At 45.6% G+C, this 18,675-nt stretch overlaps 1 protein-coding gene across 1 annotated transcript; it reads left to right on the forward strand.

Annotated features, from left to right (window-relative positions):
• The first annotated feature begins 198 nt into the window (after window positions 1-198).
• LOC120052472 (AMP deaminase 3-like) lies at window positions 199-18,088 on the forward strand. Its single transcript, XM_038999407.1, has 15 exons — window positions 199-256; window positions 4,433-4,655; window positions 4,757-4,943; window positions 7,792-7,957; window positions 8,541-8,760; window positions 8,842-8,971; window positions 9,086-9,280; window positions 14,900-15,031; window positions 15,258-15,421; window positions 15,568-15,694; window positions 15,782-15,945; window positions 16,518-16,638; window positions 17,203-17,376; window positions 17,448-17,558; window positions 17,900-18,088. Exons 1-15 carry the CDS (start codon window positions 199-201, stop codon window positions 18,086-18,088), a joined length of 2,361 nt encoding a protein of 786 aa, XP_038855335.1.
• Window positions 18,089-18,675: the final 587 nt, after the last annotated feature.

An 18,675-nucleotide genomic window follows, 5' to 3' on the forward strand; every position in this document is an offset into this window, starting at 1 on the left:
TCTGTCTAAGATCTTATCAATGTGATAAATGACTTGTATGTTTATGAGCATCAATCTGTCAACGCTATGAGACTAATGTAAATGCATTAAAGGCCCATCCAATTGTGTCTGAGGAACACTCTGGGTAAAGCTGCGTTGCGCTCGTGCATGACTGCACTGTTTTGTTTTTCTCTCCCAGGCCCAAACACTGTGAGGAAGATGAGGAGAGGAGACACCCCTCTGCTGAAGCAGCAGTCAAGCCCCTGCTTGGGAAACGGTGAGCCTGCTCTCACCCTCCTCCCCCTCTCTCCTTTTCTCTCCCTCTCTCAGGCTTATTCATTCACTCAATCTCTCAAATGCTCTCTCACTCATACATGTAGACCCTCAGACATCAGCCCAATAAATAAAACAACACCACTCCAACCAGTGCTCATAAATGTTGATATACTGTACTGTACTCTCTTAAAATATCTTTAGCCAGGGTGATACGTGTCTTTCTCATACACAGACTGACAGAGATGTAGTTGACCTTCTCTTACAGAGGTATCATTGACAGAAGGTACAGTAATTCAGGACAGGACCCCCACCAGTGACAACAGGCTGGTGTCTGAGAGAGCTCAGAGAGGACATGATAAAAACAGTGTGTGACAGCTGTGTTTGAGGTAAGAGAACTACTAATGGCTGCCCAGGGACAGGGAGCACTACGGTAAATGATCCAACACAGACAGGAAGATAGCAGGGATACAATGACCAGACCATTAGGAAACAACCCATTCAGGAGATGCTCAAATTCCTTTTTGCTCCAATGTGCTAACATCATGGTATCAAAATGCCACTTGCAGACTCAAAGGGGCTTCCTGGAACGTACAGAGGCTTAGAACAACATAACTCAACATGATCATGGCTCAGTTCTCTCTCATTCTCTCTGTCTCTCAGTCCCCACATCCCACTATCATAAGTACATCAGTGCAGAGTGGGAACCATTGAGATCAGACTGTGTCTGTGCCTACATTCATCTCCTGTAATGCTCTCTATGGAGCTGCAGCAGAAATCCCCTCGGTCACATGATCTAATGCTCCCAAAACCAGATGTGCAGATCAATAATAGGAAGTCAACTCCAATGCAGAACAACATTATTTCTCCATGTAATGAAGCTCTGAATGAAATATAGAGCAAGCTGAATGACATTGTTGCTGTCCAAAGATACTGTAAATCATTCTGCTGTGAGGCATTAGACAGTCAACCTCAACAGGCTAGGTAAAAATAAACACGGATTGTTAACATTGTGACCTGCATGTTGGAGTGTGTGTGTGTGTGTGTGTGTGTGTGTGTGTGTGTGTGTGTGTGTGTGTGTGTGTGTGTGTGTGTGTGTGTGTGTGTGTGTGTGTGTGTGTGTGTGTGTGTGTGTGTGTGTGTGAGCCAAGGGGGTTGGACAGGCAGCTGGGATGTAAGTTGTAGTCATGTGGGGGTAATCAGAGCTGCAGCAGTTGTCCATTGGGGGAAACAACAGGACCTTATCGACAACACTGAATTTAATCTGCCCTATATCTCTCTTTCTGGACCTCTACTGGGAACGCTGAACAACACCAGTACCAGGTAGGGAATGGAGCCCTATGCCATGTGTGTACAGCATACACTACAAGCTATGTGAGTGTCTCTGCCGAAGCCAGTGTCAGATAGGATCAGCCTGGACTGAAATCACACAGATCAGGGTAGAGGGTCCTATATGGTTTCAAATTGGCCGCTTTGAGCATGAACATGAAGGACAGTGTGTGCATGGGTAAACATGGGTTTGTGGGTCACTGTTTTGTCATCACCTATTCTAATTGGGTGATGTTAGAGTGTGAGGTAGTCTGATCCTTTACTGAGGATGATTACCCATCAGCTGACTGACATGATGCCAGAGAACTACAGCAGAATTATTCATTCTAACACTATGCACCTAAACCAAGGTCAGTCAGAGCTGAGATTAAGTGTGTGGGCGGGTCTGTCGAGGCTCTGAGGCAAAGCAGTGATGCATGGCTGCGCAGCGGCAGTCCTCTCAATCAGGGCTGCCTGGGTAATGTTTACAATACTTGCAACGGCTGCATAGCTTGCTATCTGGCTCCTTAAGGAGGAAGGCTGCGGCTACCAGCTTGTGATTTATCACTGTCCCAAAGATGGAGAGGAGTGTATGAGGAGTGTTTGTGTGTGAGTGTGTGTGAGCCCAGCCAGCTGAGGGGAGTGCCGGTGGCTTGCCTCTGGGCTCTCTCTTTGTTGACAGCCAGTTGTGACATATCCCAAGGATTAGTGGCTCTGTCGACATGATGCCATTGGCTTCTTAAAATAGATAGAGAAGGACACTCAAAGAAAACAGAACCGCGGTCGTGAACCACGGCAGGCTCAGTGTGGGACCGACCCACATCCCAGCCAGCCCGTCAGAGTCAGGCGACCAGCCTGTTAGCCAGTCTCTACCGCAGAGAGCCTGTACAGAGACACTGTGATCCTAGCTGAGATTTCCATCATCAGGACTCCCAGTGGAGACTGTACAGCACAGAGAGATGGCTGTGAACAGACCGGAAGGTAAGGCACGCAGATGATAACGAGTTAAGGTACACTACATACTGTTCTAGCAGCTAGAGCCTCGGAAACTATTGTGTTGCTGTTTGAGAGAGTGTGTTAAAGTTCATAACGTGTGATGGAAATGAGATGGCTATTACTCTGGGAGGAATACTGATGGCTTGTGGGTGTCTCTGACTGAGAAAATGATGTATAACTGATGCTGAGGCAGCAGTATAAGCAGAGAGACTAAGAGAGAAAGAGAGAGAGAGAGAGAGAGAGAGAGAGAGAGAGAGAGAGAGAGAGAGAGAGAGAGAGAGAGAGAGAGATTGTGTGTGCGCGTGTGTGTGAGAGTGAGGCAGCAATTCATTGAGAGGAAGAAGCGGTGCTAAATTATTTATGAGAACCCATCTATTAATCAATGCTGCTGCTGCTTCACAGAAACTCTCTCAGCTTTCAGAGTTCACCTGTGGTCTTTGCTGTAATGTGCTGCTCTCTCTGTCTGTCTGCAGTGCAGTGGGCAGTGGACAGGCGCTAGTTTGATCCACAAAGCTGTTCTTGGAAGTGGCTTAGGGTGAGCAGTGGGGTGTTTGTGGCACATCATTTTGGCAGGAATGGCAGCCCTCTTGGAAAGGCTTGGCAGAATGGAGCTTTGACATTACTCTGTCACTGATGACACCAGAGCTTTTCTCTCAGGGGCACCAGGTCTGTATGGCCACAGTGCTGCCTGGGTGGATAGGGTTTTAAGTCATTTGGGGTATCAACAAACCCCTCGCGGTTTGGTCACTTGATCTGTCGGTGCAGACACGTCCCTAAATGGGACAACAGTGTGGTTACTGGACCAGTGACCGACAATCAGACACTGGGCTATAAAGTCTACAGTACAACCGTTACTGTCACGGTTACACAGGTTATTATGATTAGGACCATAAACCTGAAAGGAATAGAGCTGGTATGTGTCTGGAGACAAATCAAAATGGCAGTCATACTGTATAAGTCGAGTTTTCAATTTTGAAAATCACGTTGAGCCACTTATGACAGCAGATTCTTTCAATGTAATCTGCCAGCTCAAGATTTGTGTCCCTAGCCTCATCTTGATACATGACCAACAAACATGAAACAGTATAAACAACATCGTTGCAGCCTGAGTCTACAGGCTGCAGATACTCTGGTCTTCAGAAAAATGAAAAGAATGATGGAACAGCTGGGAATTAAAACTGAATTAAATCCCAGGGGTCATAAGATGACCTCTGACAGTACAATTCACTCAGCAGAGAGTCTATGAATAAGATAAACACTAACCTAATGTCATTCTCTACCCTGTCTCTATGTTGTCCTCAGAGAGGATATTACGGGGCCTGGCATTGACCCTAAAGGTCATAAGTGAAAATAGCATATTGTCTCGGAGGCAAGTACGGTTAGCATGTTGGATGTAACGTGATCAGTTGTCAGTACTTATGTCGGTCACAAGTGCTCAAGGATCCGCTTACCAGAGTAATTTCAAAAGGAGATTGCAGTACGCCACAATTTGTCAATCTGTCATGGTGGTTGTTTTGCCTTGCCTCAAGGTAACTCTGCTAAGCAAATAAATCAATATATGCTAATAGATTTAATATTAGCTAACACATTGTGCTAATAGTTCTCCTTTAATACTAGGTGAATATGCAAAGCAATGCTTATAGCAGAGGGATGTCATGACAGTGAGGTGTTGTGATGACAATGCAGATTTGAGTTCTGAGTGGATAGAAACGCTGGAAATGGCAGCTATTTTTGGGGACAAATTAGGTGGCAGCGCCACCTCCTACAATAACGAAACTCCAATCTAACCCCTCCAAAACTCCGAAGTGTATACGTACATACTGTATCTGTACAGTGTTTATACTAAGCTGCTACACTGCTGCTGGTGTTTTTACAGACATGCCACGACAATTCCCTAAGATCACGCTGAGTGAGGTGGATGAGGAGACACGTCTGCTGGCTGAGAAGGTGTATGCGTCAGCGCTGAAGGAGGAGGACACTAAGGATGCCCTGTCCATGTTCACCGTCCCTGAGGACTGTCCCATCGGCATGCACCAGGCCAAGGAGAGGGAGCTGCTCAAAGAGCTGGCAGAGCAGCATTCAGAAGAGAGCGCCAAGAGGTGAGTCTGGCTCTCAACAATACAGGACCTCATGGAATCTAAACTAGCTGATCAATTCTGTACTGGAGTGTTAAGTATTTATAAGAATGTTTTGTTTCCAGGAAGAAGAGTTTCAAGATGATCCGTTCGCAGTCAGCATCCTTGCAGGGCCTGCAGATCCCTGTGACTGCAGAGTGGGCCCGTTCTGTGGTGACCCCATTCCTCTCACCCTCCTCCACCTGCTCCTCACTTCCAGAGAACTGCCCCGAGTACCAGAGGGTCACCATCAGTGGAGACTACTGCGCTGGTGTAAGTGCTCCAAGCAGGTGGCATACAGATCATATACAACTCTTCCAGTATTTCACTGCATACTGGAAGAGTTGCAATGAAATGGGACAGTAATGATTGTGTTTAGCTTTTCGTGTATTGATGTGAATATTGATGTGTATAGTGTATATTGATGTTTTTGGTTAATCTGTAAAAGAGAACTTGGACTCTTTATTTTATTTTTATTTCACCTTTATTTAACCAGGTAGGCTAGTTGAGAACAAGTTCTCATTTGCAACTGCGACCTGGCCAAGATAAAGCAAAGCAGTTCGACACATACAACAACACAGAGTTACACATGGAATAAAGAAACATACAATCAATAATACAGTAGAACAATCTTTATACAGCATGTGCAAATGAGGTAGGATAAGAGAGGTAAGGCAATAAATAGGCCATGGTGGCAAAGTAATTACAATATAGCAATTAAACATTGGAATGGTAGGATGTGCAGAAGATGAATGTGCAAGTTGAGATACTGGGGTGCAAAGGAGCAAGATAAATAAATAAATACAGCATGGGGATGAGGTAGATTGGATGGGCTATTTACAGACGAGCTATGTACAGGTGCAGTGATCTGTGAGCTGCTCTGACAGCTGGTGCTTAAAGCTAGTGAGGGAGGTAAGAGTCTCCAGCTTCAGAGATTTTTGCAGTTCGTTCCAGTCATTGGCAGCAGAGAACTGGAAGGAGAGGCGACCAAAGGAAGAATTGGCTTTGGGGGTGACCAGTGAGATATACCTGCAGGAGCGCATGCTACGGGTGGGTGCTGCTATGGTGACCAGTGAGCTGAGATAAGGTGGGGCTTTACCTAGCAGAGACTTGTAGATGACCTGGAGCCAGTGGGTTTGGCGACGAGTATGAAGCGAGGGCCAGCCAACGAGATCATACAGGTCGCAGTGGTGGGTAGTGTATGGGACTTTGTTGACAAAACGGATGACACTGTGATAGACTGCATCCAATTTGTTGAGTAGAGTGTTGGAGGCTATTTTGTAAATGACATCGCCGAAGTCGAGGATCGGTAGGATGGTCAGTTTTACGAGGGTATGTTTGGCAGCATGAGTGAAGGATGCTTTGTTGCGAAATAGGAAGCCGATTCAATATTTCATTTTGGATTGGAGATGTTTAATGTGAGTCTGGAAGGAGAGTTTACAGTCTAGCCAGACACCTAGGTATTTGTAGTTGTCCACATATTCTAAGACAGAACCGTGATGCTGGACGGGCAGGCAGATGCAGGCAGCGATCGGTTGAAGAGCATGCATTTAGTTTTACTTGCATTTAAGAGCAGTTGGAGGCCACAGAAGGAGAGTTGTATGGCATTGAAGCTCATCTGGAGGTTAGTTAACACAGTGTCCAACGAAGGGCCAGAGGTATACAGAATGGTGTTGTCGGCGTAGAGGTGGATCAAAGAATCACCAGCAGCGAGAGCAACATCATTGATGTATACAGAGAAGAGAGTCGGCCCGAAAATTGAACCCTGTGGCACCCCCATAGAGACTGCCCGAGGTTCGGACCACAGGACCTCCGATTTGACATACTGAACTCTACCGGAGAAGTAGTTGGTGAACCAAGCGAGGCAATCATTTGAGAAACCAAGGTTGTTGAGTCTGCCAATAAGAATGTGGTGATTGACAGAGTCGAAAGCCTTAGCCAGGTCGATGAATACGGCTGCACAGTAATGTCTCTTATCGATGGCGGTTATGATATTGTTTAGGACCTTGAGCGTGGCTGAGGTGCACCCATGATCAGCTCTGAAACCAGATTGCATAGCGGAGAAGGTACGGTGAGATTCGAAATGGTCTGTAATCTGTTTGTTAACTTGGCTTTCAAAGACCTTAGAAAGGCAGGGTAGAATAGATATAGGTCTGTAGCAGTTTGGGTCTAGAGTGTCTCCCCCTTTGAAGAGGGGGAAGACCGCGGCAGCTTTCCAATCTATGCGAATCTCAGATAATTTCGGCAGATAATTTTAGAAAGAGAGGGTCCAGATTGTCTAGCCCGGCTGATTTGTAGGGGTCCAGATTTTGCGGCTCTTTCAGAACATCAGCTATCTGGATTTGGGTGAAGGAGAAATAGGGGAGGTTTGGGCGAGTTGCTGTGGGGAGCGCAGGGCTGTTGACCGGGGTAGGGGTAGCCAGGTGGAAAGCAAGACCAGCCGTAGAAAAATGCTTATTGAAATTCTCAATTATTGTGGATGTATCGGTAGTGACAGTGTTTCCTAGCCTCAGTGCAGTGGGCAGCTGGGAGGAGGTGCTCTTATTCTCCATGGACTTTACAGTGTCCCAGAACTTTTTTGAGTTTGTACTACAGGATGCAAATTTCTGTTTGAAAAAGCTAGCCTTAGCTTTCCTAACTGCCTGTGTATATTGGTTCCTAACTTCCCTAAAAAGTTGCATATCACGGGGGCTATTCGATGCTAATGCAGAACGCCACAGGATGTTTTTGTGCTGGTCAAGGGCAGACAGGTCTGGAGTGAACCAAGGGCTATATCTATTCCTAGTTCTACATTTTTTGAATGGAGCATGCTTATTTAAGATGGTGAGGACGGCACTTTTAAAGAATAACCAGGCATCCTCTACTGACGGGATGAGGTCAATGTCATTCCAGGATACCCCGGCCAGGTCAATTAGAAAGGCCTGTTCGCAGAAGTGCAGACTCAGCATGACTCCCTGTCAAAATACAAGTTTGATAAACAATTTAAATAATAAAAGTGGTACTTTGGTATGACTTTAAATTCCCAGGTGGTTAGGAATAATTTTGTGTGGCAGGGAGTCCACAGGATGAAATGGAAAGCCATGTGATAAGACTAGTAATGACAGCTCTCTCCTCTCCCCAGATCACAGTAGAGGACTATGAACAGGCAGCAAAAACACTGATGAAAGCCCTGTTCATTAGGGAGAAGTACTCCAGACTGGCCTACCATCGCTTTCCCCGGACCGTCGCTCAGTTCCTCCGCAGTGCTGAGAACCAGACGTGGAAGGAAGAGGACGAGGTTCTACCAGGTATACACTGAGTTTACAAAACATTAACAACACCTTCCTACTTTTGAGTAGCACCTCCCTTTTGCTCTCAGAACAGCCTCAATTCGTCGGGGCATGGACTCTATAAGGTGTTGAAAGCGTTCCACGGGGATGCTGGCCAATGTTGACTCCCGTGCTTCCCACAGTTGTGACAATTTGTCTGGATGTCCTTTAGGTGGTGGACCATTCTTGATACACACGGGAAACTGTTGAGTGTGAAAAACCAAGCAGCGTTGCAGCTCTTGACACAAACCGGTGCACCGAGCACCTACTACCATACCCCGTTCTTTTGTCTTGCCCATTCACCCTCTGAATGGCACACGTACACAGTCCATGTCTCAATTGTCTCAAGCGGATTTAACAAGTGACATCAATAACTGAACATAGCTTTCACCCTGAATTTCCCTGGTCAATCTATGTCATGGTGTTCATAATGTTTTGTACACTCAGTGTATACTCAAACAGTGCCCATAAATTAACTATATGTACATAATGTGTTCTTAACGTCCTGTACAAGTGGAGTCCATTGTATTAGTCTATGTCAGTCATACTGGTCTCCCCACAGATGTCTGCCCTTGCCCTAGAGAGGGGGAGGACCCTTACAGCATTGAGAATATCCCAGATAACCTGAGCTATGAGCTGCAGACGAAAGATGGCATAGTGTATGTGTATGAGAACGCAGAGGCTCTAAGTCTGAACAGGCCCCGCAGCCTGCCCTACCCTGACCTGGAGACCTTCGCCATAGACCTCAGCCATGTGCTGGCCATGATCGTTGATGGACCCACGTGAGTGACCACCACTTCCTGAACTCACCACTGTGTAATGGAGCTTTATTTTTGTCTCTGCATAACTAATGTGCTTTCCAGGAAGACCTATTGTCACAGACGCCTGAACTTCCTGGGCTCAAAGTTCTACCTGCATGAAATGCTCAATGAGATGGCTGAGTTAAAGGAACTGAAGGGTGTTCCACACAGAGACTTCTACAATGTCAGAAAGGCAAGTTCCAACACTTGAATGTGAAAGCTAAATTTGTCATGTAAAAAGTGAAAGTCCACCATTTAGACTAAATCTGATTTGTCCACTTTCCGACTGTGATGTCTCTTTCCCCAGGTGGACACACACATCCATGCAGCCGCCTGCATGTCCCAGAAGCACCTTCTAAACTTCATCCAGACCACCTACAAGACAGAGGCAGACCGTGTGGTGCTGGAGAAGGGCGGGCGGAAGCTGACCCTCAGAGAGGTGTTTGAACACCTCAACATGGACCCCTATGACCTCACCGTGGACTCCCTGGATGTACACGCTGTAAGACCCTCCCTCTCTCTATCTATTTCTCCTGCCATCATGCATACCCTTATGGTTTTCAGACACGTGTGAAGTTTCACATGTTAATTTTCCATATATTTTTCCCTCGTGAAAATATATAACACTAGTACTCTATTAGGTGTTTAAAGCGACAATCCTTAATTGAAACATGAACAAAGGGGTCTCCCCACCACAGTTTCAGTAAAAAGCCAAGGTTTGGGGCTGGAAAAATGCAACCACTCGCAAATCCTTACCCTACGCTACGGATGCAAGGACTGTACATCCATGATACACTACATGACTAAATGTACGTGAACACTTGCTCGTCGAACATCTCAATCCAAAATCATGGGCATGAATATGGAGTTGGTCCTCCCTTTGCAGCTATAACAGCCTCCACTCTTCTGGGAAAGCTTCCACTAGATGTTGGAACATTGAATCTTCTACAATGTCATTGTATGTTGTACCATTAAGCTTTCCCTTCACTGGAACTAAGTGGCCTAGCCCGAACCATGAAAAACAGCCCCAGACCATTATTCCTCCTCCACCTAACTTTACAGTTGGCACTATGCATTGGGGCAGGTAGCATTCTCCTGGCATTCGCCAAACCCAGATTCGTCTGTCGGAGTGCCAGATGGTGAAGCGTGATTCATCACTCCAGAGAACTCGTTTCCACTGCTCCAGAGTCCAATGGCAGCGAGCTTTACACCACTCCAGCCGACGCTTGCCATTGCACATGGTGATCTTTGCACATGGTGAACCCATTTCATGAAGCTCCCAACGAACAGTTATTGTGCTGACGTTGTTTCCAGAAGCAGTTTGGAACCCGGTAGTTGCAACCGAGGACAGACCAACTCCAGAGTGTTGCAACCGAGGACAGACCAACTCCAGAGTGTTGCAACTGAGGACAGACCAACTCCAGAGTGTTGCAACTGAGGACAGACCAACTCCAGAGTGTTGCAACTGAGGACAGACCAACTCCAGAGTGTTGCAACCGAGGACAGACCAACTCCAGAGTGTTGCAACTGAGGACAGACCAACTCCAGAGTGTTGCAACTGAGGACAGACCAACTCCAGAGTGTTGCAACTGAGGACAGACCAACTCCAGAGTGTTGCAACCGAGGACAGACCAACTCCAGAGTGTTGCAACCGAGGACAGACCAACTCCAGAGTGTTGCAACTGAGGACAGACCAACTCCAGAGTGTTGCAACCGAGGACAGACCAACTCCAGAGTGTTGCAACCGAGGACAGACCAACTCCAGAGTGTTGCAACCGAGGACAGACCAACTCCAGAGTGTTGCAACCGAGGACAGACCAACTCCAGAGTGTTGCAACCGAGGACAGACCAACTCCAGAGTGTTGCAACCGAGGACAGACCAACTCCAGAGTGTTGCAACCGAGGACAGACCAACTCCAGAGTGTTGCAACCGAGGACAGACCAACTCCAGAGTGTTGCAACCGAGGACAGACCATTTTTAAGCGCTACGCACTTCAGCACTCAGCACTGAGGCAAAATGTTTTATATTCTTCAAGAATCAATTGGTAAATATGATTAATTCATAAATCCCAAAATGGATGTAGTCGCTAAGGATTGCCCCTGTAATAACAGGCAGTGACTTTCATACAGCAGAACTACACTGAGTGTACGAAACATTAAGAACACCTACTCTTTCCATGACATAGACTGACCAGGTGAATCCAGGTGAAAGCCATTATCCCTTATTGATGTCACTTGTTAAATCCACTTCAATCAGTGTAGATGAATGGGAGGAGATAGGTTAAAGAATAATTTTTAAGCCTTGAAACAATTGAGACATTGATTGTGTATGTGTGCCATTCAGGGTGTGAAAGAGTAAGACAAAAGATTTAAGTGACTTTGAATGGGGTATGGTCGTAGGTGCCAGGCGCACTGGTTTGTGTCAAGAACTGCAATGCTGCTGGGTTTTTCAGTTTCCCGTGTGTATCAAGACTGGTCAACCACCCAAAGGACATCCAGCCAACTGTGGAATGCATTGGAGTCAACGCAGGCCAGCATCCCTGTGGAACACTTACGACACCTTGTAGAGTTCATGCCCTGATTAATTGAGGCTATTCTGAGGGCAAAAGGGGGTTGCAACTCAATATTAGGATGGTATTTTTAATGTTTTGTACACTCAGTGTATGTCGCCATTTGAACGTGATTCATTAACATGCCCGAAAAGAGAAATAATTGTCAAGCCCTGACCATAGTAAGCTGTTTTTTCTCTGTGTTGGTTGGGGCGTGATAGTGACTTGGGTGGGTCATCTAGGTGTTTTTGTGTTTCTATGGTGGCCTGATATGGTTCCCAATCAGAGGCAGCTGTTTATCGTTGTCTCTGATTGGGGATCATATTTAGGTAGCCATTTCCTCATTTGTGTTTGTGGGATATTGACTATGTGTAGTTGCCTGTCAGCACTATTTTGTATAGCTTCACGTTTCGTTTGTTATTTTTGTTGGTTTGTTTGGTGTTCATTCATTAAAAGAGAATGTACGCATACCACGCTGCGCCTTGGTCTACTCATTTCAACGATCGTGACAATAATGTTTTCCACTGTTCTGCGAATGTCCCACATAATTTGTAACGCATTTAAGGATTTTTAGATGCAGTCACCCTAATTCCAGGTGTGGAAACATTGCTACTGTAACATGTTAACAGAATAACATTATTTCAACCCCACATGTGAACTAGTTTTCTTACATGTGAAACTGCACATTTTAATTATTTGTCATTTTTATCATGTGAAAGTATTCAGACCCCTTGACTTTTTTCACATTTTGTTATGTTACAGATTTATTCTAAAATGTATTAAATCGTTTTTTCCCTCATCAATCTACACACAATACCCCATAATGCAAAGCAAAAACATTTACTTATGTAAATGTGAAATATCACATTTACATAAGTATTCAGACCCTTTACTTAGTACTTGAAGCACCTTTGGCAGCAGTTAAAGCATCGAGTCTTCTTGGGTATGACACTACAAGATTGGCACACCTGTATTTGGGGAGTTTCTACCATTCTTCTCTGCAGATCCTCTCAAGCTCTGTCAGGTTGGATGGGGAGGACAGCGACCCTAAGCACACAGCCAAGACAACGCAGGTGTGGCTTCGGGACAAGTCTCTCCAGTGATGTTCGATCGGGTTCAAGTCCGGGCTCTGGTTGGGCCACTCAAGGACATTCAGAGACTTGTCCCGGAGCCACTCCTGCGTTGTCTTGGCCATGTGCTTAGGGTCGTTGTCCTGTTGGAAGGTAAACTTTCGCGTCAGTCTAAGTTCCTGAGCGCTCTGAAGCAGGTTTTTATCAAGGATCCCTCATTACTTTGCTCCGTTCACCTTTCCCTCGATCCTGACTAGTCTCCTAGTCCCTGCCGCTGAAAAACATCCTCACGCCTCCCGGGTGGCGCAGTGGTCTAGGGCATTGCATCGCAGTGCTAGCTGCGCCACCAGAGTCCCTGGGTTCGCGCCCAGGCTCTGTCGCAGCCGGCCGCGACCGGGAGGTCCGTGGGGCGACGCACAATTGGCATAGCGTCGTCCGGGTTAGGGAGGGTTTGGCCGGTAGGGATATCCTTGTCTCATCGCGCTCCAGCGACTCCTGTGGCGGGCCGGGCGCAGTGCGCGCTAACCAAGGGGGCCAGGTACACGGTGTTTCCTCCGACACATTGGTGCGGCTGGCTTCCGGGTTGGAGGCGCGCTGTGTTAAGAAGCAGTGCGGCTTGGTTGGGTTGTGCTTCGGAGGACGCATGGCTTTCGACCTTGGTCTCTCCCGAGCCCGTACGGGAGTTGTAGCGATGAGACAAGATAGTAATTACTAGCGATTGGATACCACGAAAATTGGGGAGAAAATGGGATAATTAAAAAAAAAAAAAAAAAAAAAAAAAAAACATCCTCACAGCATGATGCTGCCACCACCATGCATCACCATGAGGAAGGTATTGGCCAGGTAATGAGAGGTGCCTGGTTTCCTCCAGACGTGACGCTTGGCATTCAGGCCAAAGAGTTCAATCTTGGTTTCATCAGACCAGAGAATTTTGTTTCTCATGGTCTGAGAGTCTAAGTGCCTTTTGGCAAACTCCAAGTGGGCTGTCATGTGCTTTTTACTGAGGAGTGGCTTCCGTCTGGCCACTCTACCATAAAGGTCTGATTGGTGGAGTGCTGCAGAGATGGTTGTCCTTCTGGAAAGTTCTCCCATCTCCACAGAGAAACTCTAGACCTCTGTCAGAGTGACTATCGGGTTCTTATCGGGTTCTTATGTCCCCCGGTTGCTCAGTTTGGCCGGCGGCCAGCTCTAGGAAGACTCTTAGTGGTTCCAAACTTCTTCCATTTAAGAATGATGGAGGCCACTGTGTTGTTTGGGACCTTCAATGCTGTCGAAATGTTTTGGTACCCTTCTACAGATCTGTGCTTTGACACAATCCTGTCTCTGAGCTCTACGGCCAATTCCTTCGACCTCATGGCTTGGTTTTTGCTCTGACATGCACTGTCAACTGTGGGACCTTAAATAGACAGGTGTGTGCCTTTCCAAATCCTGTCCAATCAATTGAATTTCCCACAGGTGGACTCCAATCAAGTTGCAGAAACATCTCAAGGATAATCAACAGAAACAGGATGCACCTGAGCTCAACTTCGAGTCTCATAGCAAAAGGTCTGAATACTTTTTTTCATTTTTAATAAATTGGCAAAAAGTTCAAAAAAATAGTTTTTTTTTTGCGATTATGGGGTATTCTATGTAGATTGTTGAGTTTTTCATTTTATTTAAACCATTTTAGAATAAAAGTCAAGGGGTCTGAATACTTTCCGAAGGCACTGTATGAAACTGCAAATGTGATTTTCACATGTGAACTTGTATTTCCACATGGGAGAGTGAGATTTTCACATGTGAACTTGCATTTCCACATGGGAGAGTGAGATTTTCACATGTGAACTTGCATTTCCACATGGGAGAGTGAGATTTTCACATGTGAACTTGCATTTCCACATGGGAGAGTGAGATTTTCACATGTGAACTTGTATTTCCACATGGGAGAGTGAGATTTTCACATGTGAAACTGCATATCTAATTTTGACCTGGAAATTTCCCAAGTGAAACCCCAATTCACATGTTTTTTTATTTTATTCAACTAGGCATATCAGTTAAGAACAAATTCTTATTTACAATGAATGCCTACCGGGGAACAGTGGGTTAACGGCCTTGTTCAGGGGCAGATCGACAGATTTCTATCTTGTCAGCTCGGGGATTCAATCCAGCAACTTTTCGGTTACTGGCCCAACGCTCTAACCACTAGGATACCTGCCACCCCAATTTTCACCTCACCATGTTATGTGAAAACATGTTTCTCTCCTCACATGTTAGACGGTGGTGTTAACATGTGAAATTTAAGTTCAACATCTGAAAACAGAATGCTAATTTGAAATGTGTTTTTTTGTAAGAGTATATCATCCATACTGTACAGGAACAGCTGTTATGCCATAAAACACATATTTATTGTGTAACCATAGCTGTTCAGTTATACCTATAGCTAGAGACACGTGTTCGTTTTGGAGATCTGTTAGCACCATCCATAAGCTAATATTAGATCTCTGTGTGTGTCTCACCCCACAGGGCAGACAAACCTTTCACAGATTCGATAAGTTCAACTCCAAGTACAACCCAGTGGGGGCCAGTGAACTCAGAGAAATCTACCTGAAAACAGACAACCTCATAGATGGAGAGTACTTTGCACGCATTATCAAGGTATAGTTAATTCATACAGAAAACATCCTGATTCTCTCAAATTGATAACACATGTTATGTTGCATAAGCTATCATTATTATGCAAAAACAACATGTGCAGTAACACATTTGCACATGTGTTACTCTGATGGATGGGAGGTGACAGAGACCCAGAATAATTGTTTTGTTTGGAGATGAGAGAACTTCTCACTTATTTGATCTTTCTACCACGTCTTTCCCTTGACAGGAAGTGTCCCATGACCTAGAGGAGAGTAAGTACCAGCATGCTGAGCCTCGTCTGTCCATCTACGGACGCTCTGCAGACGAATGGGACAGCCTCTCCAAGTGGTTCATCCAGCACAAAGTGCACTCTACCAACATGCAGTGGATCATCCAAGTCCCCAGGATCTAGTAAGTGCTGCTGCCTGAGTGACAGCTAAAGGCAAAGAGTTACATTTCACTTTCAACTGGAGGAAGAATGTAACATGGCCACTATGAAAGATAGTACTCTTTTTGTGAGATGTTTGTCATCCTTAAAAATGTTTCACTTCTTTCAGTGATATTTTCAAGTCAAAGAAGTTGATCACTAACTTTGCCAAGATGTTGGAGAACATATTCCTTCCTCTGTTTGAGGCCACAGTCAATCCACAGAAGCATAAAGAGCTACATGTATTTCTCAAATATGTGAGTATAATTCATTTAGATTTTCCTGCAAAATGTATCCTGATAGTGTCAACCATTCACCGTTCAACCTCTACTCTTCCTGTGCAGGTGACAGGCTTTGACAGTGTGGATGATGAGTCCAAGCACAGTGACCACATGTTCTCCTACAAGAGCCCCAAGCCTGAGCAGTGGACAGCAGATGAAAACCCTCCCTACAGCTACTACCTCTTCCACATGTACGCCAACATCATGGTGCTCAACAATCTGAGGAAGTAAGTACCTGTTGCTATCTGCCCCTCTCAGGCCTCTGGTAACGAACCCAAACCATTATATCTCTTTCAAGAGAAACCGAGAGTTCCAACTGTCCTTCTACTGATGCTGCTGAAGGGAAAATGTAGGTGTTACACCCACTGTTCAGTTGCTATTATTCATTGAATTTAAGGCACTTCAGAATGAGGGCAACCAAGGGGAGCAGAACAGGTGTCTGGTTGCAGGCATGCTACATTGCTGCACAGTGTAATGCACCAACGCATCTATAAATAAATTCCCTATGATAATACAAAGGAATAGAATTACAGTCTCTGACAGACTTGAATTACTGGCACATATGGTCAAGGAGCTCCTCCAAAGTCACTGAAGATGCTACTGTAGGCCTACATAATACACTTGTGTAGCTCTGTGTGTGTGTGTGTGTGTGTGTGTGTGTGTGTGTGTGTGTGTGTGTGTGTGTGTGTGTGTGTGTGTGTGTGTGTGTGTGTGTGTGTGTGTGTGTGTGTGTGTGTGTGTGTGTGTGTGTGTGTGTGTGTGAATATGACCACGGAATATTTCCCTGGGTCTCTTCCAGAGAGCGAGGCTTAAGCACCTTCCAGTTCCGTCCACACTGCGGGGAGGCTGGATCCATCACCCACCTGGTCTCTGCTTTCCTCACCGCTGACAACATCTCCCACGGCCTCAACCTCAAGAAGGTCCTCTACTACCATACTGAATCCTGCATCATCTGTCCTCAACACACTCTAGCCTACACACACTTATTTGCCATCAAATATACTGTAAATGCTGAACTCCCCAGCATGTTTGAATGGAGCACTCTCATGCTGATCTCCCATGTGATACAGTAGGTGCTACTCACATGAATAGTGGATGTCATGAGATGACCCTAAAGAAATGCAAAGCTATCTAATATTCTCACATGAAAGCACGCTGTATAAATGCTAGTCATTGTAATGCAGTAACAGTGTTCAGCCCTTTTGGCCTCACTGTTTGCTTCATTTTCCTGTCTATCTGTGGGCCTAACCAGCACACAGACAAAGAAAAGCCCTGTCTACCAGGCCTGCTCCACGCAAATACAGCCACTGAAAATAACCGAGCCAGCCACAGGGACAGGAGCTAGTTATCAACTTTTGACACATTTTAACATCCACCGTGTCTGCTGAACAGTAAGCAGAGACCCTGTATGATGAGCAGGTGACAGCGAGGTATGTGTAAGTCTGTGTGTATGTACTGAGTGTGTCTGTCTCTCTCTGCCACAGAGCCCTGTCCTACAGTACCTGTACTACCTGGCCCAGGTGCCCATTGCCATGTCTCCTCTGAGCAATAACAGCTTGTTCCTGGAATATTCCAAAAACCCTCTCAGGGAGTTCCTACACAAGGGGCTGTGTGTGTCTCTATCAACAGATGATCCTATGCAGTTCCACTATACCAAGGTAAACTCCAGCTGAGTGTTCCATAGCTGTTTTGTAGGACAGTACTTGATGACAGTGTGTCCTGTCTGTAGGAGGCACTGATGGAGGAGTATGCCATTGCGGCCCAGCTGTGGAAGCTCAGCACCTGTGATGTGTGTGAGATTGCCAGGAACAGTGTGCTGCAGAGTGGCCTGTCTCACCAGGTAGAGCCCTGGGCATTGATATCTACCCTCTTAGAAAAAAGGGTTCCAGGTAGAACCCTTTTTGGTTCTAGGTAGAAACCCTCTGTGGAAAGGATTCTACATGAAACCCAAAAGTGTTCTAACAGGAACCAAAAAGGGTACTTCAAAGGGTTTTCCTATGGGGACAGCCAATGAACTTTTACGTTCTAGATAACACCTTTTTTATAAGAGTGTATAATAGCATGAATGCAAAATAACATTAAAATATCCTTCCCCTGTCCCCCATCTAATGGAGTGGTTATACCTAAGGAGTTTACATGATATACAATCTCTGGTAATACTGTATGACTCATTTTGTGCAGGAGAAGAAGCACTTTATTGGGGCCAACTACTTGAAGGATGGACCTGAGGGGAACGACATTCGGCGGACCAATGTGGCTCAGATCCGCATGGCCTACCGCCACGAGACCCTGTGCAATGAGCTCAGCTTCCTAGTGGATGCAGTGAAAACTGAAGCGGCCATTGGCACACAACCAGAGTTACCACAATAACATGGGATTTAGCTCAATCCGTGCATGTAAGCTCTCAACCATCACAACGGTATCTCTTGCATTCACGGGGGAAAAAACCCAATGGTTTGAATGAATAAGTGTGTCTCCTGTTTCTCTGGCTGCATGTGTGCTAGTAGTTCTGAAAGTAGTGCTCAAGTGGCAAAAGTGATCCCCGAAAATTGTGTGCCATGTGCAGATATATGCCTAAGTGGCTGGCCCACATGGAGGAATATGTAGGTCAAGCACAGTTTCCAGAAAAGCAGTTGCTTTCAAACTAGAAATTTCATGGATAATTGAGGTAAGACAGTAATTCTGCTAATAGATCATGCATGTATGAACTACACATTGACACATCCAAAGCGGGAGGCTTAATAAATACTTATTAGTCGCCAAAGTTCCGGAGCATGTCTTTAACAGTATAAAAATAGTTTGGAGAGGTAGCAGTAGGAGCCAACTACATCTTAGTGTCTAAATGATGTATGTCCACAGTACAAAGGTTTCTTTCTCCAGTGCAGCAACATCATTTGCACTAAGGCTGGTTCACTCTGCAGAGCACTTACTCACAGTTCAGTAATGTTACAAAATAT

Source organism: Salvelinus namaycush, chromosome 1 (assembly GCF_016432855.1).
Source record: "Salvelinus namaycush isolate Seneca chromosome 1, SaNama_1.0, whole genome shotgun sequence".
Classification (NCBI taxonomy): Eukaryota; Metazoa; Chordata; class Actinopteri; order Salmoniformes; family Salmonidae; genus Salvelinus; species Salvelinus namaycush.